This window comes from Sciurus vulgaris (genome assembly GCF_902686455.1).
Source record: "Sciurus vulgaris genome assembly, chromosome: 12".
Taxonomy (NCBI): domain Eukaryota; kingdom Metazoa; phylum Chordata; class Mammalia; order Rodentia; family Sciuridae; genus Sciurus; species Sciurus vulgaris.
Window position 1 is genome coordinate 70,353,836 of NC_136473.1, and position 27,813 is coordinate 70,381,648.

General features: G+C 42.1%; 1 protein-coding gene and 1 long non-coding RNA gene across 4 annotated transcripts in view; both read left to right on the forward strand.

Annotated features, from left to right (window-relative positions):
- The window catches only part of PTPN14 (protein tyrosine phosphatase non-receptor type 14), a 171,002-nt gene extending 143,240 nt beyond the window's left edge, over positions 1 to 27,762 (forward strand). For all 3 annotated transcript variants that reach the window (XM_079107118.1, XM_079107117.1, XM_079107119.1), the window contains 8 exons: positions 3,220 to 3,298; positions 5,357 to 6,831; positions 11,253 to 11,396; positions 12,826 to 13,044; positions 16,012 to 16,140; positions 18,667 to 18,901; positions 22,444 to 22,607; positions 27,392 to 27,762. In XM_079107118.1, coding sequence (XP_078963244.1) covers positions 3,220 to 3,298; positions 5,357 to 6,831; positions 11,253 to 11,396; positions 12,826 to 13,044; positions 16,012 to 16,140; positions 18,667 to 18,901; positions 22,444 to 22,607; positions 27,392 to 27,520 — 2,574 coding nt within the window. In that variant the 3' untranslated portion in view covers positions 27,521 to 27,762. The remainder of the gene's footprint in view (positions 1 to 3,219; positions 3,299 to 5,356; positions 6,832 to 11,252; positions 11,397 to 12,825; positions 13,045 to 16,011; positions 16,141 to 18,666; positions 18,902 to 22,443; positions 22,608 to 27,391) is intronic.
- LOC306641860 overlaps positions 1 to 27,813 on the forward strand; it is a 479,070-nt gene that overhangs the window by 445,501 nt on the left and 5,756 nt on the right. The gene's annotated exons all lie outside the window — the stretch shown is intronic.

Sequence of the window (27,813 nt, forward strand, 5' to 3'; positions counted from 1 at the left end):
ATGCTTTTTAAATGAGCGAAAAATGAATGAATCTAATCAACAGCCTAAGAGTATTTGATGCAGAAGATTGTACAACTTTATTTTTTTTCTAATTCTTTTTTAAATTTTTTTGTAGTTGTACAGAATACCTTTATTTTGTTTGTTTATTTTATGTGGCGCTAAGGATCAAACCCAGTGCCTCACACATGCTAGGCAAGCGCTCTGCCACTGAACTACAGCCCCAGCCCCCAACTTTTAATTTTAAGGCTTTAATCAGCTGACAAATTTTTAATGAATCTACTTTTTACCTTTAGCTTATTTTTCTTTTGTTTTTAAAAAACTATTCTCTTCATCATGTGAACAAGGAATTACAACTTCATTTTCAGTGCATGAGTTCTGTCTTAGACTGTTTTATTTTGAAGAGTACTCAAAGATAATGTAATAGATGTGACAACTTAGTTTCCTTAAAGTTTTCTGCTTGCTTTGTCACAGTTGTTTATTTTTAGGTTATGACTTTGTATACACAGTCAAAATAAACATACAGCCCTTTTATTTTTCTAGGTGAACAGTTCCTTCACGTTTGTAGATAGGAGTATCACAGAGTTTTTCCTTCATGTACAATGTATATGTACATATTTATATATCTAGCTCATATTTAACTCTTAAAAGGAAAGTTTTGGAGAAAAAATTTTTTTTTTTTTTTCCTGGAAAATGCACGGACATGGACTCCAGAATTCTAGAGTTGAGCTAGATGAGCTACATCATCAGAGGAGAATCCCAGAGTGTCCATGTTACTCTCATTAATCTCATTATTATGCACAGTATCTCACATGTGGCCCTTTGCCTTGGACATCTGGTGGGAGGGAACCTTTGGACTTTCCTCTGAAGCATCAGTGGATTTGTTTGTGGCCCTGGTTTCTTTATTTTTCTATTCTTTGTTAGTGTTATTTTCCTTTTCTTTATAGTCCAAGTGTCTTAATTAGTGAGATCATTTTTCATTTATGTCCAGAAACCAATAGAGGCAAAGTGTTTTAAGGCCATGTTGTGATCTGATTTTGTTCTGATTATCCAGAGAAGGGGCAGAAACTTACCTTTCTTACTTGAATAAAGAAAATCAATAGGAAGCCACATTTAGGGCTTTCCCCCTTGTCCCTGCCTTTGGGATTTTTTGGATTTAAACCATTCACCCAGAGTTCCCCATGATGGGCAATAGTAAGACCAGATGATATCGCCTGTTGGCCTCCTTACCAGTAACCAGGACTTCCAGTTTTTCTTATTCCTCTTGCTGCCTGTGTTATGGCATCTAATCTGTTTCTGTATTAGCAGATCTAGAAAGAAAAGGAATAGTAGAATAGATAATGATATGAAATAAATAATATAATCCTGAAATTGTGTTTGAAAGATTAGCTGTTATCTTCCTTTGCTTATCTATCTGTGCCAGTTCATAAACAGGCATTTGCTTGAATTTTTTTTAAAAAAAGAGCAGGAGGAACCATCTTTGCCTGCCGCGAATTTCTATTCCCTTGTACAAATTTCTCAGCACTGTTTAAAAACAAAAACAAACAAACAAAAAAACCTCAGAATCAACAGAGCTACTATGGAAAATTTTAGTTGAATTATGTATTGCCAAAAAGGGGAGAAATATTTTTAAATTGTAGCTTAAAAATGAGCCACAAGGACACCTGGGAATATTTAGGAAAACGTCCATGGTAGCCAATACTACCCTCTTAATTTAATCTCAATTCTTTATTTCTTCCCTCTTCATTCCTTTAAAATAAAAAAAAAAAAAAAATTGGGGGGGGGGTACCAGGAACTGAACTCAGGGGCACTGAGCCACACTCCCAGCCCTGTTTTGTATTTTATTTAGAGACAGGGTCTTACTGAGATGCTTAGTGCCTCACTTTTGCTGAGACTGGCTTTGAACTTGTGATCCTCCTGCCTCAGCCTCCTGAGCTGCTGCGATTACATGCTTGCACCACTGTGCCCACGTTCCTTTAAGATTATTGATCCCTTGTTTCCATTACCTTCTTATTTGCCCTCTTGGTGCCCTGCCATTATTTGTTCCAGAGAAAATGACAGGAGAGTCATTTCCCCAGCTTCTAACTCTGGTGAATGCTCTTTTCTTGAAAGATACTGAGAAAGTGTGACCCCTGCTGGCTCTGGGATTCTTGGTTTGCTGTCAGCTTCTTAAGCATGCTTTTCTTCCTAAAACATCCATCTTAAAGTCATATCTATAAGGCTAAAAGATATATAAGAGATCATCTTGATTGGTGGTTTATAAAGCTAGGGTTTTTTTTTTCTTATCAAAATTTTCCTTCATCCAACAAATTTATCTGGAACCTCAATATATAAGTAATATGGATAATGTTCAAGGTGAAGGGAGGAGGGAGCTTGATTTGATAGGAAACTGAATCCTATTGAGCTTAAAGAACTTGCACAGTAGAGAATCATTATATTTCCTTTGGTTCACCAAATATTTAATCCATAGAATTTTTGGTTTTTGTTTCTCTCTAAAGGTCTTACCCTCTTGTGCAATGGAAAGTGATTCAGGTTGAGTCTAAATGGCCATCTTTAAGAGTCTAATGGAAAAGATTCTGCATGGGGGGGGGGCGGGGGGAGGTAGATGGTTGGACTGAATTCCCTGCCAGTCTCTTCCCACATTTGGTTCTGGAAGGATAAGTAAGTGACCATGAGCACTTACACACTCAATGTTGTAGGTTGCATTTTAGATTTTTATACAAAATCACCCTGGACTCAGCCTAACGTTAACCCTGTCCTATTTGAGGTTTCTGTGGAGCTGTGAACAAGGGTCCTGGGTTATGCTGATGAATAGGAGCTCAGGGAAGGAACCAGTTTTGAATAAAACAAAGCAGCTTTCCTCCTTTCTGAATCTTAGATGGCTCATGATAATGAATCTGCTCTGATTTCACCTGTTAAGAAGGCAAAAGAGAACTTTGCTGATGTAAGAGAAAATAGAGAATAAATAGCTGACCCAATCTTTCATTGTGACCTCTTTCTCTTTCTGACCTTGAGACAGCCACTCGAGTTCTCCCTGGTTTCTCCAGTCTTGAACTTAGTGATGACATGTGGGTGCAGATGAGTGGGAGAGGGGTGGGTCGGAGGGGCAGCTGGGAGAGCAGCTCCAGCGTGCTTCCCTGTGATTGTGGGTGACGGGGACTGTCATATGCTGGGGCTGTTCTCTGCCAAGGCCCTCCCCAGCTCTGCTGTGTTCTGTTTCAGCCCAGGCAGCAGCCGTACATCTTGCCTCCCGTGCACGTGCAGTGTGGCGAGCAGTACTCGGAAACACACACTTCACAAGGTAACCGGCCCGCCATCCCTTCTTCTTAAGACGAAGCCACTTACCAGTAAGCAACAAAGAAGTTCTTAGCTTTTATGACAGTGATGCTTTCATTTTAACTTTGTCATTGTCTGAGTGACAGTAGCCAGCAACTTCAGCTTGTGAAAAGCCTAGAATATTGACCCCTGAAAGAAAGATGCCCCAGAATTGGCTGCTTGGGGAGTTGAGGCCAAGGCAGGGATAGGTTCTTGCTTCCCCACCATCATAAGTAGCCTAGAGAGGAGAGAGATAGCTTAGCCCACCTGGAGTGTGCCTCACCTTCCTCACCAACAGCAGAAGCTTGTAGCAGACAGCGAGTTTCTCATGGTGGCAGAGAACACAGGCACCCAAGAATCACTAGAAGAAACACGGTCTCAGTCTCTACTTTTAACATTTTTATCATCTCTCCCTCCAGCTCCTTTCTTAGCAAAATTATTCGTTGCCTCTCAGAATAAACAAACTCTGTTTTATTCCTCTTTTTCTCCCCAAACATCGCCCATGCAGAATGCATGAGAAAGCCCATTCCATTAGTAATAACAATTATAGTGGTAGCAATCAACATTTATAGAGCAATTACAATGTGCCAGGCACTCCTCTGAATACTTGCTATATATTGTCTCATTTAATCCTCAAATTATACCTATAGGTTCCATTATTATTTCCATTTTATAGAAATGGAAGCTGGGATGCAGAGAGGTTAATGGATGTGTTTGGATATGAACATTAGTATCATGTCAAAACAGGAGATGGTAAAACAAACTTGTATGTTGATATTAAAGAAATCGTGTGTTTCTATGTTATCACCTCCTGGATAATACAACAATACATTTTATAAGCAGTTACCCGGCTTCTATAGGAAGACACCATATCCCCCTAGGGGTGGATAAATTGCAACACCTTAGTCTCTGTTCTTCCAGCTTTTCCTGCCTGCCAATCAGGTCTTTGTCCACACCCTTCCTTTTGGTTAAGTGTTTTCAGTCACAATTTCTGGTTTTCACCTTTTCTAACTTTGTCTTTTTTGGGGGGGAAGCTGGTATTGGGAATTGAACTTAATGTCACTTGACCACTGAGCTGCATCCCCAGCCCTATTTTGTATTTTATTTAGAGACAGGGTCTCACTGAGTTGCTTAGCACCTCATTGTTGCTGAGGCTGGCTTTGAACTTGTGATCCTCCTGCCTCAGCCTCCCCAGAAGCTGGGATTGTAGGCATGCACCACCACACCCAGCTTGACTTTCTTTTTCTGCTTTGCTCTTTCTTAAATCTGTAGTGTGACAGCGAATGCATTTAGATCACAGAGTGGGGTTTTGGTAGGAGTTTCCCTCCAAGGGTTTGCACATGTGTTAAAGACACACTGGGCATCTTGAATGGGCCTGACTTGGGAAGTCAGCTTTTGTATCTCTTTCAGTACTTCTTCGCATTATAGTTACTTTTTACTTCTCTTGACTTCAGTGACAGAACCAGAGCTAGAGGAGGACTTCAGGAATGGCTGGAAGAAATCCTTATTCTAATTTTTCCTTAGAAGTGAGCCATGCTGACTTCCTGGCCTCAGTATTTGGTATCTTGATGAAAGTTCAGTAGTCCCTTAGGTAAAGGGAACTTTTCTATGGTAGTTAGAAAGAGCATGTCTAAGTACTAGGGAAATCTGTCACCCTTTTGAAGTTCTTGACTTTCTGGCCCAAATATCCAGTCCTGTTGCTGAGCCCTGCCCTAGAGGATGGGACTACCCAATGTCAGGGCTGTTGTTGGTGTCTAATTGCAAAGCTCATGGCAAAATCAAGCACTTACCTAGGAGACACCTGTGCCATGGGTATGTGCCTTTGTTTAGGTTCAGTCTTTCCAGTATACTCTAAAGTGTTCCTTCTCTATGTTGACATCTCATCCAAGATGTTATTAGTTCTTCTGTGGAATATGTGGGTGGGGAAGATGGGATTTCACTTTTTAAATGAAAATTAATAGAAATTTAAGTCACCCCACAAATGTAGGGATTCACTTTATTGAAGCAGATCACAAAGGTTCATGTGCCTCTGTTTGACTTACAGACAGCATTTTCCACGGGAATGAAGAAGCCTTATATTGCAATTCTCACAACAGCCTGGACTTAAATTACTTAAATGGCACCGTCACGAATGGCAGCGTGTGCAGTGTTCACAGTGTCAACTCCCTCAGCTGTTCCCAAAGCTTCATCCAGGCTTCTCCCGTCTCCTCCAACCTGAGTATCCCTGGGAGCGACATCATGCGGGCAGACTACATCCCTAGCCACCGGCACAGCGCCATCATTGTGCCATCTTACAGGCCGACCCCCGATTATGAGACGGTCATGCGGCAGATGAAGAGGGGGATGATGCACGTGGACAGCCAGAGCCAATCTCTGCGGAACCTCAACATCATCAACACCCACGCCTACAACCAGCCAGAGGACCTGGTGTACAGCCAGCCGGAGATGCGGGAGAGACACCCCTACACAGTCCCGTATGGGCCACAGGGGGGCTATAGTAACAAACTTGTCAGTCCATCTGACCAGATGAACCCAAAGAACACCACAGTGCCCAGCAAGCCGGGGGCAAGTGCCATCTCACACACGGTGAGCACCCCAGAGTTGGCCAACATGCAGCTCCAGGGCAGCCATAACTACAGCACGGCCCACATGCTCAAGAACTATCTATTCAGGCCACCGCCCCCCTACCCGCGGCCCCGCCCTGCCACCAGCACCCCGGACCTTGCCAGCCACCGCCACAAGTATGTCAGTGGCAGTAGCCCAGACCTGGTGACACGGAAGGTGCAGCTGTCAGTGAAGACCTTCCAAGAGGACAGCTCTCCCGTGGTGCACCAGTCTCTCCAAGAGGTAAGCGAGCCCCTGACAGCCACCAAGCACCATGGCACAGTGAACAAGCGCCACAGCCTAGAGGTGATGAACAGCATGGTGCGAGGCATGGAGGCCATGACGCTCAAGTCGCTCAACATCCCCATGGCCCGCCGCAACACGCTGCGGGAGCAGGGGCCTCCCGAGGAGGGGCCCGGCGGCCTCGAGGTCCACCAGCTTCCTCAGTACCACCACAAGAAGACGCTCTCCGATGCCACCATGCTGATCCACAGCAGTGAGAGCGAGGAGGAGGAGGAGGCCCCGGAAGCCGTGCCGCAGATCCCCGTGCTGCGGGGGAAGATGGAGTACAGCGCCCAGCTGCAGGCCGCGCTGGCCCGCATTCCGAACAAGCCCCCGCCCGAGTACCCTGGACCCAGGAAGAGTGTTAGCAACGGGGCACTGAGGCAAGACCAGGGGAACCTTCCTCCTGCCATTGCCAGAGCCCGGGTGATGAGGCACGGGCCAACCAAGGCCCTCAGTGTCTCCCGAACCGATCAGCTGGCCATCAATGGGTCCTCCCTGGGTCCATCCATCTCTGAACCCGACCTGACAAGTGTGAAGGAGCGGGTCAAAAAAGAGCCTGTGAAGGAGAGACCTGTGTCGGAAATGTTTTCCCTGGAGGACAGCATTATAGAGAGAGAGATGATGATTAGGGTAAGTTCCTCCCAGGGCATCTTTAGTGGGAAACCACAAGTATTGGAGTCCCTGAAGGAGGCGTGAGACCTATTCAGGGAATGCGCGGTGTATTTAAAGAATCACTGGGCATTTAATAGGCAGTATCTCATTTCACCAAACCTTCGTTTCATCCTCATTCCTTGCTTCTAGCAGGTTTGGTTTGTACAAAATGCTACAATTGAGTTAGGATGATCTTGAGGTCAGTGCCTAGGCCACTGATTTTGCTTTTTTTTTTTTTTTTCTCTTTATTCAGGTTCAGACTTCCACTTGTTGCTAGAAGCTTGCCTATCCACATCTCTGTGTTTTTGTTTTTTTGGGGGGCAAGCATTTTTTTCCTGTTAGATATTAAAAGAACAATATTCCTATAGGGTACAGCTTTCTCTTTTTTTGGTGGTGGTGCTGGGGATGGAACCCAGGGCCTTGTGCATGCTAGGCAAGTGTTCTACCACTGAGCTAACCCCTCGCCTTCCACCCAGCCCAGGGTCTCACTAAGTTGCTGAGGCTGGCCCTGATCTTGCAACCCTCCTGCCTTAGCCTTCCAAATAACTGGGATTGCATACAGGATGCACCACTGCACCCAGCTTAGAGTACAGCTTTCTGTTTGGTTCTGTATGTCAAGACAGCTTGCTATACTGTTGGGACTGTGATATGTCTGGTTATATTTTCAGTTTTTCTTTCAACAGATATTTAACACAAACTCAAGAAAATTTTAGTAGCTGGATATATAACTTGGAAGCTTACAGTTGGACTTCAATTTCCTATCATATTTGTTCTAAAAATTTCATCATGTGGAGCTATATATACATACATACATACTTATGACATTTGAAAATATATCCTAGAATAATGAATAATTATTCTAAATATGAATAATCCTTCTTCAGAATATGTATAGTCCAGAAGGAACAGGTCAAAAGTGGTGACATGTTATCAGAGCAAGACTATGTAGGTAGTCAATGTACATGTAGAACAATAAAGCGAATCCATCTCAGTACTAAGAATATTGTCGGATTGTAGTTATTACATTAAAAATCTCCATTGCGGCTTGTCCTGGAAATCTTCACTTTCTTAAAAAAATCATTTAATTACATGACTAAGCAAACTCAGATTGACTTCTTCTTTTCACTCACCATAACTGCACCATCAGGTAGCCAGACCTCCTTCTAGGAACTCCAGAACAGTTGTAATTAAAATTTGCTTTGATGAAGTTCACTAGACTCCATTTCTTAGTCTTCCAAACTCATCATTGAGCATCAACCTGAAGAGAACAATCAAGGACCAAAGTTTTAAGGAAGCCAAGTTGCTGGGTTCAGAAAGCTAATCTGTAACCAGTTTGTGACTTTAGAAAATCCTTAAGGACATAGTCGACCTTGCCGTTTTGGCCAACAGTACAGCAGTACTACTAGTTCAGTATAGGTATAACTTTTACCACTTTTTGCAAACCACGAGGGAAATGATGAAGGCCGTACCTCCACATCTGGCAAAGAAAACCTCTGGCTGGAGATGGAGTGAAATGTGGGGTGGGTGCCTTGTGGGGAGATCTTTCCCAGCTTGGAAAAAAGTAATTGATTGTTATAAAGACATTTTTCAACACTTCTTGGCCCCAGGCCTCTTAAAAGCAACGTTAGCATCAAGAATCTATCAGTCTAAGCATTCAGCTTAGCTGTTTCTCCTGCCAAGTTGATACTTAATGATGTCCACATGGTCCTGTAACCTCATTTGGGTCATATTCTTCCTCTTCTCGTTACCCATATTAAACAAATAGCCTGTAGCCAGAATCACTGCACAGGTCCCTGATTTCCCCAGCATCTTGTATTATCACAAAGGAGCAAGGGGCATCCTGCTGTTCTTTCCCATATGCTATTTCATTCCAACCAGGTGGATAATAGCAACTAGCAAATTTCACTCATTAACTTTTAGTTTAATAACATAATAACCCCATGTCACTTCATTTTCCCTGTTGATTATTTTCCCCAAATCTCATAAACCTGGGAGCTCAAGGACTGCCACCCTCAGTGAGAGTCCTGATCTTAGAGAATTGGGAGTCTTCACTGAGACAGGAGGCCAGGCAGGGGAGATGAAGATGATGCCAAGATGGAGAGAAATAGCTCCTAGAGTCTCACACCCTGGCCTGAGCAGCATCCCTTCCATTTCAGATACTCTCTGATGTCCTTACCGTGGGCAGCTTTTGCCAGCTTGGTGGGAATGGATGAGAGAGAAGGCTGCCCCAGCCATGTAGGGCCCTCTAGATAAGAAAACAATGAGAAACTTAAAGCAGATAGAAGCTGGGGTGGAGGGGGAGGACAGGTATGGTGGGAATTTTCCCTCTGGGCAGCTTTCCATGTTCTGGAGCCACTTGTCTGTTTGATGGATGGTTTGGGCCTGCCACCTGCCGGGCTCCTGCTTGCTCCTAGTGCAACCTGGAAGACATTTCATTGCTTCCAGCTCCTGACCAGAAGTCAGATCTAGAGAAGAGGAGAAGCCAGATGAGTTCTTCAAGTTGTTCGTTTTTTTCTTTTTCTTTTCTTTTCTTTTTTTTTTTTTTTCTTTTGGTCTCTGGTGAAAAACTAACAGGATTAGTGAGGGGAAGCCAAGAGATGTGGTTTGATGTACCACTGGGGTTTCAGTTCTCACCCAGTATGTAATCCTTTTCTAAGAAAGACAAGTGAGGGCCACCTTATAGGGCAGGGGGAAGAGAGCAGGAAGACCCCAGGGAGGTTTTACCAGAACTATTGCTTTCTTAAGCTTTGAAACAGTCCAACTAAAAGTGGTGACATAAGCAAAATTATCTTTCACAAAACTAAACTAAAAAAGCAAACTAATGAAGAACCCAAAACTTCAAAATATTCCAAGAGGGTGCCCAGAATTTAGAAACCAAGGCTATTCTTAAGAGTTTCTTCAAGCCAAGAGTCTATGGCTGCTTTTCACAGTTCTCAGTTAACCCTCCTCTCAGATACCCCTTTGGCTTGTTTACTGGGTCAGACTGTCACAGGAACAGGTGTCCCATTGGCAACTTCACAAAGGCCTCATTCTGATTGTAGGTGAACTGTAGTGCCAGCGAGACACATATTAGGTAATTATGCAATCTCCTCCCCCCACATACAGTAATCCACTAATGTGCACTGGAGGGTACCATGGCTTCATTGAGACACCGCCCTGGAGAGTAAATTTATAAATGGCAGAGTCAAAAAAAAAAAAGAGTCTTGGGCTGGGGAGATAGCTCAGTTGGTAGAGTGCTTGCCTTGTAAGCACAAGGCCCTGGGTTCGATCCCCAGCACCGCAAAAAAAAAAAAAGAAAAAGAGTCTCTAAAGGCTTGAGAAGAAACCAGGGGTAAGATGACCCTGTGGCGGTCACATGAGTCCGCAAATTGTTTTTGCTTTGGTTTCAATCAAAGTCTTCAACTCTGTTAACTCACCCGTTTCTATGCTTAATGAAGCCTCTCTGTTCTTTCCTAGCATCTAAGACAAAATTACTTTTAGAAAATGGGCTAGTAGGTTGTCTGAAGTGAGTAAAAACAGGTTTTTCATATTTCACTGTCAGTTTCAAAGACATGAGGAAGCTTGAAAGATAAACTGAGCCCTGACTGAACCAGGTTCAGACTGCCAGTGTCACCTGGTGAGGACAGAGTATGACTGTTGAAAAACTGCAAGTGAGGGCCAGGAAGAAATGTCAACTTCCCCTGAGTGAGTCTGTTCAGCTGTCATCCATGTTCTCCCCAAAGTTAGTCATATCTAATGATGTCCCACCATCTCCCCTGGATGGAGTCCAGAGGTCAGTGCCCGTGGATCATCTTAGGTCCTCCCAACCTGATTAGTGTTGTGACTTTGCTAAACGGTATTAGCTCTTATTTCTGGGGCTGACACCAATAGGTGCCCCGAGAGCACCTATTAAATATGAAATTCACATCCTTGGTCTGACCCTCTCAGGATGAAAACCTAGCAAGATTTTCTTCTACCATTTACATGCCTGGAAATCCTCATCAACAAATATGACTGTCTTCCAAGTTTTATACCACTCAGTCTGTGCAAAGGCCCATGTTGCAGTTGGATCAGTATTATTCATGTAACTGTCTCCCTTTAGCACTTTGCTTTTAAAATGTATTGTACATACCCTTGTTTTTTTTGTGTGTGTGTGAGCCCTGTGGCCTGGTGTATTTGTTAGTCATTTATCTATTTATCTACTGAATTAATTAATTAAAAATAAAAGCACAAGAGTCCTGTAGAAACTGGCTTCCTTGGGCACAGTGGGAAGAATGGGAGGGCCGTGTTTGACTTTGCCCTACTAAGGGTGAGTGTCTGCATTCCTTGGCTGGGGAGTTACAGATTTGGGAAGATTAAAACACATTCCAGCCTTCTACTGGTATTATAAACAATGAGAACATGCCTTTTCTTGCTGTAAGAATCTAGAGAAGCAGAAGATGGCAGGCCTGGAGGCACAGAAGAGGCCACTGATGTTGGCAGCATTGAACGGGCTCTCGGTGGCTCGAGTCTCAGGGCGGGAAGAGAGTCGACATGATGCCACCCGAGTTCCCATGGATGAGAGGGTAAGTGCCTGGCTTGTCAGGTGCGTGATTCATTCTCTGTAGTCTTAAGATCCCAAAGCTCTCTCCTTGCCCAAACATGCCAACTCTGTTTGAAGAATAAATGCTTCAATTTGAGATTAGGAAGATCTGGTGAATGCTGTATTAAATCGATCCTTCCAGCACCTAATGCTTCTTCCTTCTGGTCTTCCTGCTTTATCATGTTGGTGCATCACTGCTGGCTGAAAAGATCAGCCCCTAACAAGCTGTATGACCTTGATCAAGCCACTCAGTTTCTTTTGACATATTTTCCTTTTTGTAAGATGAGAAAGTGAAACAATGTCGATAGCTATTTCTCTGATTTTTGTGAATAATTACCATTTCTTAGGAAGTGATTCTTTTATCCAAACATTTATAAGGTTCTTTTATTTTTGGAAGGTACTCTGCTTTAATTGAAATTAACTGATTTTAAATGCTATCTAAAAATAAATTTTTAAGAGTACTTTTAGAGTAATACATAGTCTGGTGTATGACCAAACAGCTGTTCAGTAGAGACAAATTGACAGATACAATTAATCAGCACAGATATTTTTAATCAAATGGATGTTTTTTTTTTTTTAATTAAGAACTTGTGGTAAGAGGTACATAACTGAATTTATCAGTTTAACCATTTTAAATGTACTTTTCTGTGCCATTATATGCTGTTCCTCTGTATAGTGATGAAATGAAGCTGATTTATAGTTGTTAGGTTAATGCATTGTGAGAACTTGGGTTTTGAAAAGCAGAAATTGGTTGCATGACAGTGTTTTCCAGGTGATGAAAGGTTTCCTTCAGCTCCTGAAGTTGTCAGAAGGTTAAGGAATGGGCTGTATAAATTTAATAGAGTGCTAGTAACATTAGGGTGTCAGATTCCTGCCAGTATATGTTTGTTATTAGAATGTTTTTGGGCCAGAAGAAACTCTGGAAAGATCATTTCATCTAATTAATACCACATTATTATAACTAGTAGTTTGGCCAGGGAGGGAAAAGAGGTGTGGGGGGGTACCTAATTCTCCGAGAAATACAACTGTAGATCAGTATCGTCTTAAAGTTTAACTCAGAAAAACATCTGTGTCAGTGGAGAACCGGATGTTTGGATAATTAAGACTAACCATCTCGTTATCATTAGAACTTTAAGTAGGTGTTAATAACCTAAGTATTAATTTTGAATTTCAACTCTAGCCAGTTCTTACAGATTTGTTCGATTTATAGCATGAGAAAGAAAGTAAATGCTTATCAGACAAGAGGACCTAGCAATATGGTTAAAAATGAGACCCACTGATCAAGTGCCGATTGAGTTCTATGTCTTGAGTCCCTTAACACAATCATGGCAAATATTGGAAGAACTCCGGTGGTTTTATGGGAGATTTGGGGCAAGGTAATTCAGAGAACCAAGGATTAATTTCTGTTGCAGTTCAGAACCCTGAAGAAGAAGCTAGAAGAGGGAATGGTGTTCACAGAGTATGAGCAAATCCCAAAGAAAAAGGCCAATGGTATTTTCAGCACCGCGGCTCTGCCAGAAAATGCTGAGCGCAGCCGAATCCGTGAAGTTGTCCCTTATGAGGAGAATCGGGTGGAGCTGATACCAACCAAAGAGAACAACACCGGCTACATCAATGCCTCCCATATCAAGGTGAGAGGGGATACGCAGGATCACTGGGTCAGGGGGGACACTGCAGGAAGAAAAATACTTGGGCTGCAAATGCACTTTCTGACTTTTCTCCCCAGTCCCCTCGGGAGTGCTGATGAACTCCCATGCTTTTCTTAGTCAACTGGAAGGGATACCTGTCACTGCAGGGAGAAGGAAGAGGAGCAGCCTCAGCAAAATCTGAGGACAGCTATTTCTGAGGCTGGTTTATCACAGAGGAATTTTTTCATCTCTATGTGCACCATAAATTCCCTTCTTAAAGTCATGGGGGAAAATGAGGGTTGTCCTTGTCAGTTTGTAATTAACAGGTGACAGAGAAGTTGGGAATCACAGGTGTTACTGTCATTGAAGCTTATATCCTGTTCAGTAGCAATAGAAACTGTCATTTCTCCCTTGCAGTACATTTTAGAGCTGAAGTCCCAGTTTTGCATGATATTTGAAAGAGTGGATTAATTTATACGAAAGTGATAAAAATGTGGTTGATATTGAATCTTGCAAGATTTGCCACATAAGGAATTGGTGTTACATTTTTATTAATATTTCAAATACTTCCAACCCTCATATCTCAGTAATTCATAGCTAATAAACCCCAGTTAAAATTTAGAGTTAGGGATACACATGTACCTATGGTTAAATATTTCCTAAGTAGTTTACTTCCCCAGTGTTCCTAATATTTACAGCATATTTTCTCTGAACTCTGAAATTTGTTCATGTACTAATGTTAAGTCATTACAGGAAGTTTTTAAACAGCACAAAGTTCACCTCAGGAGTCCATTGTGATTGAAACCTCAGAAACATGTTTCTGGCCTTGTCCAGAATTACCTTTTTTTTTTTTTTTTTTTTTTTAATGGGACTTTTCAACCATAGCAGAATTATCTTGAAGTTCCTTTGAGCCTTTTAAGTGTAGGTAGATGTCTGACTTGTCTGTCTGCTGAATGCATGTAACCTATGATTGGATATAGTGCTCTGGGGCACAAAGTATAGATAATCATGTATTTTTTTTTAAGTATTAGAAAGTACTGTTGAAAGAAATAACAAAAAAGCAATCATCATATATCACATTGGCATTTTTGCCTTTATTTTGAAAATGAACCCCAGGAAATTCAAGTAACTGATGATGGGCTTGGTTTAGATTATGAAATAATGACCAGAATAATGTAGTCAAAGATGCAGATGATGCAGCTGCTTCTTGATAGAGTGTCTATTAAAATCTTACAAGCAATATTCTTCTGTCCTCTTCCTTTGGCCAAATCTCTTCCACCATTTTCCATCTGCTCTCTGGAAAAAAAAAAAAAAAAAAAAAAAAACTGTCACTCTGTAAATGATGCCCATCGGGTATTGTTAACTGCAATGCCTTCCTTTCCTCAGTGTTCTCTGAGGCCCACATTTCATCTTTGAATCAGGGTAGACATGGGTGCACTTAATGGACCCACAGAGCTTGCAAGAACTTGTCCTTGTGTTTTTGGAACAGAGTTGTATATTTTGCCAATGTTTTCTCTCCTGGGTTCCAAGCAGCTGTTAACATAGAACAGAGATTTATTTGCTCCAGAGGTGGAATCACATCTGTGAAATCTACCTCAGTAGCACTGGTTGTTGTGTTTTTAACACAGTTTTAATAGCCTCCTGTCAATTCTTGGAGTATGCTGCAAGGCCCCAGGCAGCAGCATTCTCTGCAAATATTTATGGTTCTATATGTTGGGTGCCAGGGAGGCTAATGTTTAAAATCACAATTCAGATAAACCAAACTCGTAGCCAGTGAATATGTGAATGTTATCTCCCACCAGTACTTGGAAAATGGATTTTTCTTGCCAGCTTTGACCTAAACATGTCTTGTGTAATGAGACAGTAACTGACACTGTTTTTGTGTGAATCAAGTTATTATATAGTTACATAAAATAAATGAAGGGGAAAAGTTCCAGACAATGATCACTTCATTGCTCCTAGAACTCTCTAGAGGTTTACATTGCATGAATGGTGAGGAGTCCTATCTTTGCATTAGCAACGCACAAGAATGGAAGGGGGAGCCGAAAGAATTCCTCCATAGGTTACTATTTCACCTTGATAGCATGACTTTCAATGCTTTGGGCTCAATATATGATTTTCTGCAGCTGGTATTTATAGCTGCAGAATTATCCTCCCACAATCATCTTGAGCTGGTAATAATTTTATTATCCAAAATCATCTTATGACTCCATAGTTCATTTGGATGCTATGGTGCTACACACAGTGGAGCTATCAATAATATATGTACCATTGACGAGTGTGCTCATAACATCTCTGCCGTACGTGGCACTGCAGAACTGTGTTAACAGGAGAGTTTGTGACATGCTTCACATCAAGTCAACAGAAGAAAGATATTACTCCAGAGAGATGTTATTTGATGGGAGACTTTTTTTTTTTTTTTTTAAGTCTTTAAGAGGATGCCACAGAACACTTTCTCAAATGGTGAGTCAACCCAGTAGGGGGTTATGGAACTGATTTCATGGGCAGTCAGTTTTTTGTGTACATCTATGGGTATATGCGTGTTTTAATGAAATCAATTAAAATATAGAAAACAAAATATCAGAGTACCTTGTACAGAGTAAGCAAAACTATCATTTCTGTTACAAGTAAATCCTGTTAAGTTATATGTATATATGTCATACACTATTGTATGTATACCTACATGTGGGCATGTATATATTTTAATGTGTACAAGTTTGCACATACCGTGAGTTGCAGACCATCCCCCACAAAAAAAAATTGAGTAAATATATTTTGTTTGGTATAAAGCTATTTTCATGTGAGAATGTATCACTAGCTATTTATGATCGCAGGTTTTTGAGAGTTGCACTAACCCCTTTGGTCCAAAAACTCTTACCCAAGGCAGAAGGTGGCTACAAATGGACAGGGGTGAGCAGATGACAATCCTGGACTTGGGGTTCATTTACCGATGCTTTCCTTGGTTTGCAGGTGGTGGTTGGTGGGGCAGAATGGCACTACATAGCAACTCAGGGGCCCCTGCCACACACATGCCACGACTTTTGGCAGATGGTGTGGGAGCAGGGAGTGAACGTGATTGCCATGGTCACTGCAGAAGAGGTAAGGGGAACGCCCCCTCTCCCAGCATCCTTTTTCTGCTGGGGCGGGTGGCCAGAGGATAGGCCTGGTGCCAGGGATTTGCTGCCCATCTTCCTTCCTGTAGCTCTGCTTCTCTGCTGATCCGTCTCCCTTCGGCGTGTCTTTCCTCTCCTTACTTCCACGTGGATTCTCCCCCTGAAAGTTAATTTGATGTGCGCTCTTTTCTCCTGTTCCCATTTGGTTTGAACTTTTTCCTGTGGTTTGCTATACACTAGAGTGAAAACAGAGCAACACAAAATTAGAAACGACCAAACTTTGGTTCAACCAGCTGACTTTGAGTGCCAAACAAAGTGGTGATCTTTCCACTGGAATTTGAGAACCTCAGCCTCTGTGGATAAAGGGACATACATTCCCAGCCCCAGGCATGGTCAGCCCCATGTGTCCTCCTGCTTATCAGCTGGAAAGAGACCAGAGCTATCGTTCCTGGAGAGGTCTCTATTCTTTGGAAAGAGAAAAAAAATTTTTTTTCTTTGCCAAGTCAAATATAACTTTCCTGTTGTAGCTAGAGAACTCTGTGATACAGACTGGCATGTCCCACCGTCCAATCCTATCTACTTTGTCTCTCTGCCTTTGGGGGAAGGAGCATGGTGTTTTTTCTCTTGTCATGGTCTCAAAAAAATTTAACCACCCTTTTTTTGTACTTTTCATGATATTCCAACTTGTTTTTGAACTCATTTAAGGAACCAACTTCAGGCATATTTACCAATATTCATGGTATCTCAATACCCCTTTTTAACTGTTAGGAGCAAAGAAAATTGCAAGAGGAAGTCATGTCTTCTCCCCTGTCTGTTTTGGGCAGTTGCTTTCAGGAACAGTCTGTTGAAAGACAGGAGAAGAGGATTTCAAGCTCTTTCAAGTCGGGTGCACTTCCTGACCAGACCTTTTCGTTGACTTTCCCACCAAGAAACTGAAGTCTTCTTAATATGTCTAGACTAGATTCCTCCCTTGATTGGATCACATCCCTGCAAGGATTTACATTCAACTGAATTTACATTCAGTTGAATGTGAAGTGCCAACTGTGCCAACCCCAGGTCATGTGGTAAATGAGACAGGCACTGTCCCTGTTCCCATGGAACGTATTTCCTAGTGGGAGGGACAGTAAAAATGTGAACTGATGAAGTTCAGTTCACATAGTAGTAAGTGCCACAGTGAAAAAGCAAGGGAGTGTGAAGTAAGGTGACCAGGAGCAGCTTTAGGTTAGATGGGCAACCAAGGCCCCTCAGAGGCATTGGCATTTGAGCTGAGACCTGACTGACAAGATGGGTCATCCAGGGACTTAGCAACCCAGAACAGACTGAGGCACACTCAGTAGAAATGTAAATTCAAGATCTCAAGTAAGCCCATTTTTATAGGATTGGTAAATGGAAGAGGTAGGTATGCTTCAAAGACTCAGTTAAACTCAGTGACTCCAGACAAGATGACTTCCGTCCCTCAAAGATGTGTCCCTTTTCAAAAGGGCTGGCCATCAGGCTTCCTCCAAATAGCCAGCAGGGTTTCCAGGGCCCATCCCTGCCACAGACAGCTCTGTCTCTTCTGGGTGCCTTCTTTTCCCCGCCCAGCCCCTGTCCTAGATTTCCTCAGCAACCACCAACCCCTCCATGGTTTTTGTCTGACTAGCGATTGCAAAACTGTACATACCTTAAAACTAGACCTTTTGTAAATGGTTGCCAGTGCATAGCTTCAGAAAAGATAATAAACATCAGAAAGAATGACAGTGTAACCAGATGTTCTCTGTTTTGTAGGTTGAACTAAAAAAAAATCGGTCAGAGTTTGAGGGGGAAAAAAGTGAGATTGACAACAGAGGATAGAGACAGTACCAGTGTGGTGTGACAGAAGGAATCCTGGACTATACTCCGGAATGAGAAGCATGGCTTAGATGAATAGAATCTGTTGCTCTTCTACTTAAATCCTTTAGATGGCTTCCCATCATCCATAGAGTGAAATCTAAGCTCCCTGACATGGACTATGGGGTCTCTCCAACCTCCTCTCTTATCACAGCTCTCTCACTTGCTGTGCCACAGCTTCCCTGAAGACCTCTCTCTCTCCAACACACCAAACTTATTCCCCTCTGAACTTTGAAGTTTTCCCTTGTAATCTTGTTATTGACCTGATCTCCAGTGTAAAGGATTTGCCCTGTGATAGACATTGCCCAGTGCCTCAACTGAGTTAGTGTTTTAGAAACTGTTTCCAGTTTCCAGTTTTTCAGATTAAGAGGTTAAACCAGGCTATGCCTGTAATCCTAGCAACTTGGGAGGCTGAGGCAGGAGGATCACAATGGTTCAAAGCCAGCCTCAGCAACTTAGCGAGCCCCAAGCAATTCAGGGAGACCCTGTCTCTAATATAAAAATACAAAAAGGGCTGGGGATGTGGCTCAGTGCTTAAAAGTCCCTCGGTTCAATCCCCAATACCAAAAAAAATAAAAAATAAAGATTAAGAGGATAGGAGTTTCTCCTGACTTACTTCCAATTTTGCTTTTGTGTGATTCAGGAAGGTGGACGTACCAAAAGCCATCGATATTGGCCCAAACTGGGTTCCAAGCACAGCTCAGCCACCTATGGCAAGTTCAAGGTCACCACAAAGTTCCGAACAGATTCTGGTTGCTATGCAACCACAGGCTTGAAGGTCAAGCACCTTTTGTCTGGGCAGGAAAGGACGGTGTGGCATTTGCAATATACTGACTGGCCAGATCACGGCTGCCCAGAGGATGTCCAAGGATTTCTGTGTAAGTCTTTTTTTCTGTCTGTGTTTTAGCAATCTGGGTTTTGCCAACTGCATCAGTGGTTTATCAGAATGAGAGGATGCTTTCTCTTAAGTGACGAAAGTATGATAACATTACAGTGTTTGTCACAGCAGTACTAAGTCTATCAAAGAATAATAATGCGTGTCACTTCTTCTGTATACTTATTATGCAAGTAAGCTAAGACTGTGATAAACTAGTTCTCCATTGATTTAGGTCTTTAGCTACCCAGTCATCAATAACTGTTCTGGTGTGTGCCACAATGTTGAATATATAATGGTAAGTGAAATAAACCAGACACAAAAGGACAAATGTTGTATGATTCCACTACATAAAGTACCTAGAACAGGCAAATCTGAAGAGACAGAGGACCTGGGGAGAAGGGGAAATGGGGAATTACTGTTTCATGTGCACAAAATTTCTCTTTGGGATAATGAAAAAGTTCTGGAAATGGATAGTAATGATGTTTGCACAACATTGCAAGTATACTTAATGGCACTGAATGGTACTCTTAAAAATGATTACAATGGTAAATTTTATGTTGTGTCTATTCTCTACAAAAAAAAAAAAAAATGCCACAGAGAAATCACGAAAAATAATTTATTTTTCTTTCTCACGAAGGCTTGTGTTTCACCAGCCCTATATTTCTGTATAGCAGCACATCTCCATCAGTACTTTGTCCCACCTGTGAATGAGAGATACTAAGAAGTCTTGGAATCAACTTGGAGTTTTCCAAACTGAAATGTGCTTAAAAGACTACCTCATTCATTTATTTTCAGGATATGTTATATTTTATAAACAAATTCACCAGAGTATATGCAGTACTTCATTTGAAAGACTAAAACCTGGATGGGTACCCACTATGTGCCAGCCATTGGATCAAGCTCTGGGGACACAGTGATGAAACTAGGCTCCCAATCTTTGCTTTAAGGATTTTCCTAGTCCAGCTGGAAAGACAGGCCAGTATCTACGGTGCAGGGCCCAGGTCCAATACTGCCATCTGCTTTTCACAGTGGCTGCATTGTCCCCTTCCCTTTCCACATGGTCCTAAATGTCCTGCACGTGTGGAGAAACCCTATTCTTTACTTCTGCAGCTAGGGAAGAGGTAGATTTATCCCTGCTATGTTGTCTTTTCCAGCTATGGGAGACCAGCAACCACAAAGGGCCCCTCCAGATGTTGGGCAATGTCAAAACCTTGATTTTTATCTTCACAGTATTAGAATGGAATGTAGGGGTGTGTGAGGGGAGGAGGAGGAAAAGAGAGAGAGAGAATGGGCTTTTAAGTCCTAAAAATAACCAATTTACAAGTTCTGTCTGAAAGACTGTGATATATATTTACCCATTGGTACAAGGATTTCATTTGCCTTGGAAGTGGTGATGGTCCTTGAGGGGTTGGGCACTGACATTAGAAATCAGAAAGATGACTAGAGTCTGTGGGTCAAGGCTTGCTCAAGCAGGTTAGTAATTTGCCGGGGGCTAGATGGGTAGTTATGCATAGCTCAAAATATCAATAAGGAGGGTAGTGACTTTGCAGAACCTTCTTTCTACCTATCAAGGTTCATTTTATTCCTTTCGTATAATCTTTTGCTGATGGACTTTTAAAATTTTGTCCAAAAAACCAGAAAAATACATGGGTTTGATGCTTGACTAATAGCTCTGGTAAAATATTCGGTTTATACAAGGAGGTCGTAAATGTGATCAAATCTTTTAAATCAGAGCCAACTTAGGAAAGTCAACCTAAATTTTTTAAAAGATGTAAATTGATTTTTAAGTTATGTTTCAAAGAAACTCAAAACAAGTAAGCAGTTCACTGTCTTAGAAATTTTGGCTCTCTGTTTTATCTAGTTTTTAAGGATTCTTGCCCAGGTTTAAGTTAGATTACCTAGATACAGAGTACCTAAGCCAAATTGTCTCCCACTCTTCAGACCTTTTCATTCAGTTACTACTTCAGGAACTTTATTACTATGATAAAAGAAGCACCCATTTGAATCCACTTTCTCTGCATTTTATGAAAAACTTTTAAGGGGTAGCATCTGCTGTATCACCCAACATTCCTCTTATTTTTCTTCACTTACTTTTATTTATCTTTTATTTGGACATAGGGTCTCTCAAAGTTGCCAAGGCTGGCCTTGAATTGGCAATGGTCCTGCCTGTCTAAGTAGCTGTTTTTTGATTTAGGTCAAAAAGAGCTCTATCTCTTATCTATGACCCTTTTGTCAAGACAGAAACTTGATGACCTGATATATTTTCCCCTTGCAGAAAAATTTTTCTGCAAGAAAATTCTGCAAGATAATTCTTTGCATAGTATTTAGTTCATGTTGGTGCCCAAGAGAATTATTCTCTTTCTCTGTTTACCTCAGTGTGTCTTTTTTTGTTGTTGTTGTTTTTGTTTTCTAACTCATTTTATTTATATGGCTCCAGTCAGTACAATTAGTATTATTACTAAGTAGTCATCATCATAAAAGTGATAATTGTAGTTTGTCTATTTTGTAAACTACTTCAGATTATTTTATAATTGGATCAGATTATAAAGCAAAGTACCAGTATTTATTGATTAAATATACATAGATGCTTTTAAATTACAGGAATGGTACAGTGTACTTTTTTCCTCTTCAACAATTGTAGCATTTCCCATATAACCTTGTTAACACTATTGCATTAGGATAAAGTTTTCTAAGTATCAAGAACTTTTAAACCTGCTTCTTCCCTTAGCTACTGGAAAAATCTAAATTACTAATTGACTTTTTTCTGATCATCTGAGGATTGTATTTATATACTTTCCCTTTTTCTGTGACTATGAAAAAAAAATCATTAAGGCTTAGATTGCTGTAATTGTTCTTTTGTGCCAGTTGGAGTTGTGAGCAGGCGCTTGTGCTGCCCTGCTGGGTGAGGCAGATGTTGGAAGGGGTGGGGGTTTCTCGACCCCACATGCATATTGCCTCCAGAAGCTGGGTTCATCTTGAGCTGCTCACATAACCCCATGGAATCGTGCTGTGAAAAGCAGACTCCCCAAAGTCTATTTTTAAATTTAAAAATGAAGTCAAGCCTCAGTTGACATTCATTCCTTCAGTGAGGGGAAGGGGGCAGTGGCAGATGGATGCTGTTTCCCCCTCAGAAATCGGCTCTGACAAGCGGGCATTTCAAGGGGACTTAGCTGTTGTTCTGATCCCAGTCTGTTAATAGTAGGAATTGCTGTAAGTAATGTCTAGAATCATCTGCTTGGGGGACTTAGGGATTTGCAGAGGGGAAAACAGAATTTGATTTTTAAAAAAGAACTATTTAATTTAAAGAACAAATTCTCCCATGGACTAATTGACTCCCAGCTGGTCCTTTCTGGATCCAGGACTGTACAGCAGGTACCAGCCAAATAATTATTGTCTTATAAGAACTGTAAATTATTGTCACTTTAAAAAAAAAAAAAAAAAAAAAAAGATTTACCATCCGTCCTGCCCCTGAGCCCACCCCCACACACTTGTATGCAAAACCAAGTAAGACTTGGGTGACAAGGTTTGCATTTTGTCCCGCAGCCTACTTGGAGGAGATCCAGTCGGTCCGTCGCCATACCAACAGCATGCTGGAAGGCACCAAGAACCGGCACCCTCCCATCGTGGTCCACTGCAGTGCTGGGGTGGGAAGGACCGGTGTGGTCATTCTCTCTGAGCTGATGATCTACTGCCTGGAGCATAATGAAGTGAGTCATTCTGGGATTCTCTCTGAATGCTCCACCTTGGGGACAGATCTGCACCATGGCCACACCCGGCCTGTGCCCTCTCAAGTTCAATGGTTAATTTCCTCTCTCTCTCCAACAGTTTTCCAGACCCATTGTTCCTAGTTGGACTCTGACATTTACAGCCCTCCTTGTTTTGGCCTCTCCCTGCTTTGTGTAGATACCTAAAATAATATAGAAGAATTGAGAGTGTGAGTTAGAAAACATCCAGAAAATCTGATCTTAATTGGCGTCTACTTCCCAAAGTAGACAGTCTGGTTTTATTGTGGGTGATTTCCCACAGTGAGTTATTTTGCCACACAAAGTTTAGTTGTGTCTTGCGTCTCTAGGAGGTGTCTTGTCCTGGATGCTATGTGCAAATTCATCTGCTCAGGAGATGGTTTTCATTCTTCAGAGGGAAGTTTTTATTTAGAGGGGGCACGTGCTCTTGTCTAATGGGCAATAGTGTGGTGAGCAGAGTGGGAGAGACACTCTGAGCACACAGGCGACATTGGTCTTGGCATGGGCTGCCCTCTGGCTATGCTTCCTGCAGAAGCAGCCTGCTGCTGGGCCTGTGGGCATAAGGCGGGTGGCATTCCCTTACCTGCTGTGTGATCGGGGAGTCACACTGAGAGACTTGAACAGCATTGAAGGCTAAAGGGGCAGTTCTTCTGCCTTCTGGTTACATGAGGCTGCCAGGTTGTGTTTTAATTACTCATTTATTTATTTTTGTGGTGCTAGGATGGAACCCAGGACTTTGTGCATGCTTGGTGAGGCAAGCACTCTACTACCCCCAGCCCAGACTCTTGCTGTTTTTTAAATTTTTTAATTTTAGTTATACATGACAGTAGAATGTACTTTGGCCAGGCTAGTGTTTGAAGGTCTTTCACTTTCCCCCAACCCCCATGGGTCCTCATCTCTGCTGTGTGGTGGAGCCAAGCACAGGTCAGTCCTCCTGTTTTATAGATGAGGAAAACAAGACTCAGAAACAATTACACGACTTGTCTAGTGCCATGTGGCCCCTAAGAGGTGGTACAGAGACCAGACAAGGTCTCCTACTTCTAGTCCAGAGCTATTTACTGTCTTCACTCTGCCTCATGCCATTTGGTTTTGTTCTGTTTCCAAACTCAGGTTTGGAAAATGTGAAGAAACTCTGGTAGTGATTTGGAAGCTTTAAAATTAAAATATTGCCCTGTGAAATTTGTTGTTTTGACACTTCCAAGAAAACAGTACATGTTAAGTTTAAAGAAGTACAAAGAATTTTAAAACTCCTGCCTATAAAAAGGTAAAGTTTGGAGATTTCCACTCTGCACAAAGGAATTTTATGCTACTAAAAGAGAGAAGGGGGGCTATTCCCAATGTAGCCTAATGTTTAAAAACATAAAACCAAACCAAAAAAAAAAACAAAAAAAAACCCTGAAACATGAAACTTGCTCATAAACAAACTCTTATGGAATAAGTTGAGATCACAATGCAGAAATGTCCTTGTTTTCTCTGTACCCCATCAACTATTAGAAGTGTCTGGAAGTCTCAGGTACAATGTATAACTTGCCTGTGAATCCCAGTCCTCCTGGCACCAGGAAGATGGAATGGGATGCAGTGGAATCCACCTGCACATGGCTTGAGCGTGTCCGTGTTCACGCTGGTGGTCCTCGTGGCTCCAGTGGAAGAAAGAGACTGTCCACTTCCACATCTTTTCCTCCCCTCACATCACTTTCTTCACCAAATTCTCCCTTTTTCCATTCCCTGCCTGCTCTTCCTCAGTGATCCCTTCCCCTTTTCAACTCAAGCAACTATTCTGTCTTGTCTGACATGAAAGATTATTCTGTTCTGAGCTCTTTGGAGACTCATCGAGTAAGTACTGTGGTTCCATTAAACAGCAACATGAGGTCCATTGCTCACCTGATGCTATAAAGGCACAAACAGTACACATCAAAACCAGCCTCGTGTGTAGTGAGGGATGGGCTGGTAGAGCCTCCCATGGACTTGGTGAGGCATGGAGAGGTTGAACTCCATGCTATGTCCAAACGCAGAGGATTTCCTCAGTGCCCAGCTGCATGCCAGAACATTCCTTACTTGTACGTGGTCAATCCAAAAAGAACTTCTGTTTCCATTGATACTCAAAGATAGCAAGATGACTCATATTTTTTACTTCCTTTCCCCCAGCACAAATATAGCCAGTCTTATGGGTCCTGTTTCCCATAATTACTATTGGTGGATGATGAGAGGAAAAAACCTCTGTTCTAATGCCATTTCAGTCCTATCTCGTCAAATTTGAGCCTGTATTTCAGAATAAGAGTGGAATATGTTTAGTTATTTTGTGTTTTAAACAGAGATTTTGAGAAATGAAAATATGGAATCATGTGTCTCTTGTCCAAATTTTTTTTTTTGCCTTCGTTCCACAGCTGGATTTAGCTTACTTTATATTTTAGTTCATAATTCATGTGGTTTTGTCAGAGAAATGGCTTTGCTTTTTCTTAGACTTTTCCCTCTTAAGTCTCATTCATAACATAAAAAAGTTGAGCATAAATAGTGAATCAAGAGATGCTTACAGCAAGGTTGGTAGCGGGATTGGAAGGGACAACTCTCCTGGGCTTCTCTGTGAAGCTTCTCCATGACCCAGTGCTTTTGGTTACTGAGTGTTAGTGACAGCATCTTCCTGCTCACACCTTCTCCAGGGAGCACCTGTTCTGTGCTTAGCAATCTTTTCTCTTGGTCCCCGGACAAGGCTGCCTGGCCCAGCCACGGCTCATTACAAAAGGTGCCGTTCTCACTAGCCAAACAGCAGATGACTTGTTCTTGCTGCTGTTCTGAATAAGTCTTTTCTCTTTCTCTGGTAGAGATTGGGCAAGGATCCACTTCATGATTTCTTGAGTTGGGGGCAATTAGCAGTGAGCCTGTGGGAGTGAGTCTTTAAGGCAGTTGGAACCCTCTCATTGAGGATCAGGAGAACCTTCTTTGCATTGTTTCCAAACTGCCCTGTATCAGAAAACAGTTTTGGGGCCATGTTGTGTAGATTATTGAGATGAAGATGGTGGTAGTGCTGAAGGAGGTGATGTGAGGTTGCTAGAGGAGGAAATAGTGGGAGGAGTGCTGGTAGTGGTAGAGGAGGAAGAGGAGGTGGTGATGGTGAAGACTTGGGAATGAAGTGCAGGAGGTGGAGATGATGGTAGATGTAGGGGTGGAAGAGGCAGAGTGACGGAAGATGGTGTGGGGTGGAGGTGGTAAAGAAGGTGGAGGTGCAGTGGTAGAGGTAGAGGAGGATGAGGTGGATGGTGGTAGGAAAGGAAGAGGTAGTGGTGGAGATAGTGGTGATGAAGGTAGAAAAAGAGGAGGTGTGGTGGTTAAAGAGGAGGAGGTAGCGTGTTGGTGCTGTTGGGGGGAGAGGAAGATGATGAACCCTCAAGGTGATGAAGGCAGAGGTAGTGGTGGAGGATTTATTTATTTTTAGTTGTAAATGAACATAATACCTTCATTTCATTTATTTATTTTTATGTGGTGCTGAGGATCAAACCCACTGCCTCACACGTGCTAGGCAAGCACTCTGCCACTCTAGCCCAACAGTGATCATTTTAGAGTGTAATTTAGGCAAAGACCCATTTGTTGTAAGAAGCATATAAACTCAGCTCTATGTTTTGATTAATAGTTTGAGGACTCATATGCCTTTTTGTTGTTGTCTTATTATCCATGAATTTGTGTGCCTTTAAGTCTGTGGCGTACATTCCTTTGTTGGTTTTGATAAGAGCAACTTTTAAGGATGTCCCGTGTTATCACAGCTACCCAAAATTTGGAAATAACTGAGATTATTTTTTAAGGTTTGAAGGTCACAAAGTATGGCATGCAGATAAGTTTTTTTTATATAACTTTCAATGCTTTCTGGGTCCTTGATAACTTCATGGGTATCATCTGTCCTGGGTTGACATCTTCTAGAGCAGAGTGAATGGCAAGGCACAACAGCTCACAGCCCCGGGGCTCTTCAGCTGTGTATGGCTGGCTGGTCGGGGAAGGTGGAGACAATGAGGGCAAGGGATCACTGGGATACTCTCTGGTCTGTACCAACACCCATGACCCAATGTATTAATTTCCTTCCAGTCAAGAGAGCTCTATTCTTAAAGAATTCACACACAGGCAGTCTCACTACTCGAGATCTCATTTTCAGTTGAAGTCCTTTACTGCGAAAATGACTGGTGTTCAGAGATTGTGCTTTGATGTTTCAGAGGCTTATATGCATTATCTTGCTCGATCATGACTACAGTCCTGAGAGAGAGGGATGAATATCACCGCATTCACAAGACATTTATGAGTTGTGTTCATTGAGAACTGAGCACTAAACTCTTTGCATGCATTTCATCATTTGATCCTGTTAGGTAGATACTGAGGAGTTACACCTAACCTGGGCACAGCCACACACTGCTGTTAGAGGAAAACATTATGCTCCTTACTTTGTACAAGACCTAGAATGACCTAGAGATGCCTGAAATCCTGTCATCAGGTCTAGCAGATTTGAGAGTACAATCAGGTTGACCCTCAACCTCCAAGTTTTATCTAGCAGGTTAGGCTGTATTTAAAATACCACACCAGTGACAATGGGCAACCAAGTTCTCCAATTTTTGATACAGACTGATTCCTAAATCCTACCTGGGCAGGGTCCTTTGAATGTCGGTATCTGGGCGTGGTCAGTGGGTGACTGCTTCCTGAATGGGCAGATGAACAATCATCTGAAGGAAGCTTCCCATCTCAATATTTGTGTTTTTTCTCTTTTCTTGCAGAAGGTGGAAGTCCCCATGATGCTGAGACTCCTGAGGGAGCAAAGAATGTTCATGATCCAGACCATCGCTCAGTACAAGTTTGTCTACCAAGTCCTCATTCAGTTTCTCCAAAACTCCAGACTCATTTAATCTCCAGATCCAGCTCCTGGAGGAGGGACCCAGCTCTATCCTGCAGGTGGAATCACCTCCAGACAACATCTGCTCCCTCAGCTGGGGGCAGATGGCTGGCAGTAGGCCAGGAGCCAAGGTTACCCAGAAATGTCATGTATTATTTTATATGAGATAATTTATTTTTTCCCCTTTGGAATAACTTTTGTGAAATATTATAATGCAGTTTTCTTATTAATATAGTACTTTTCATTTGAACCACATTTTGACTGATCTGCATTGTAATACATCAGGAGGGAAGGTTGTGTAGTGGG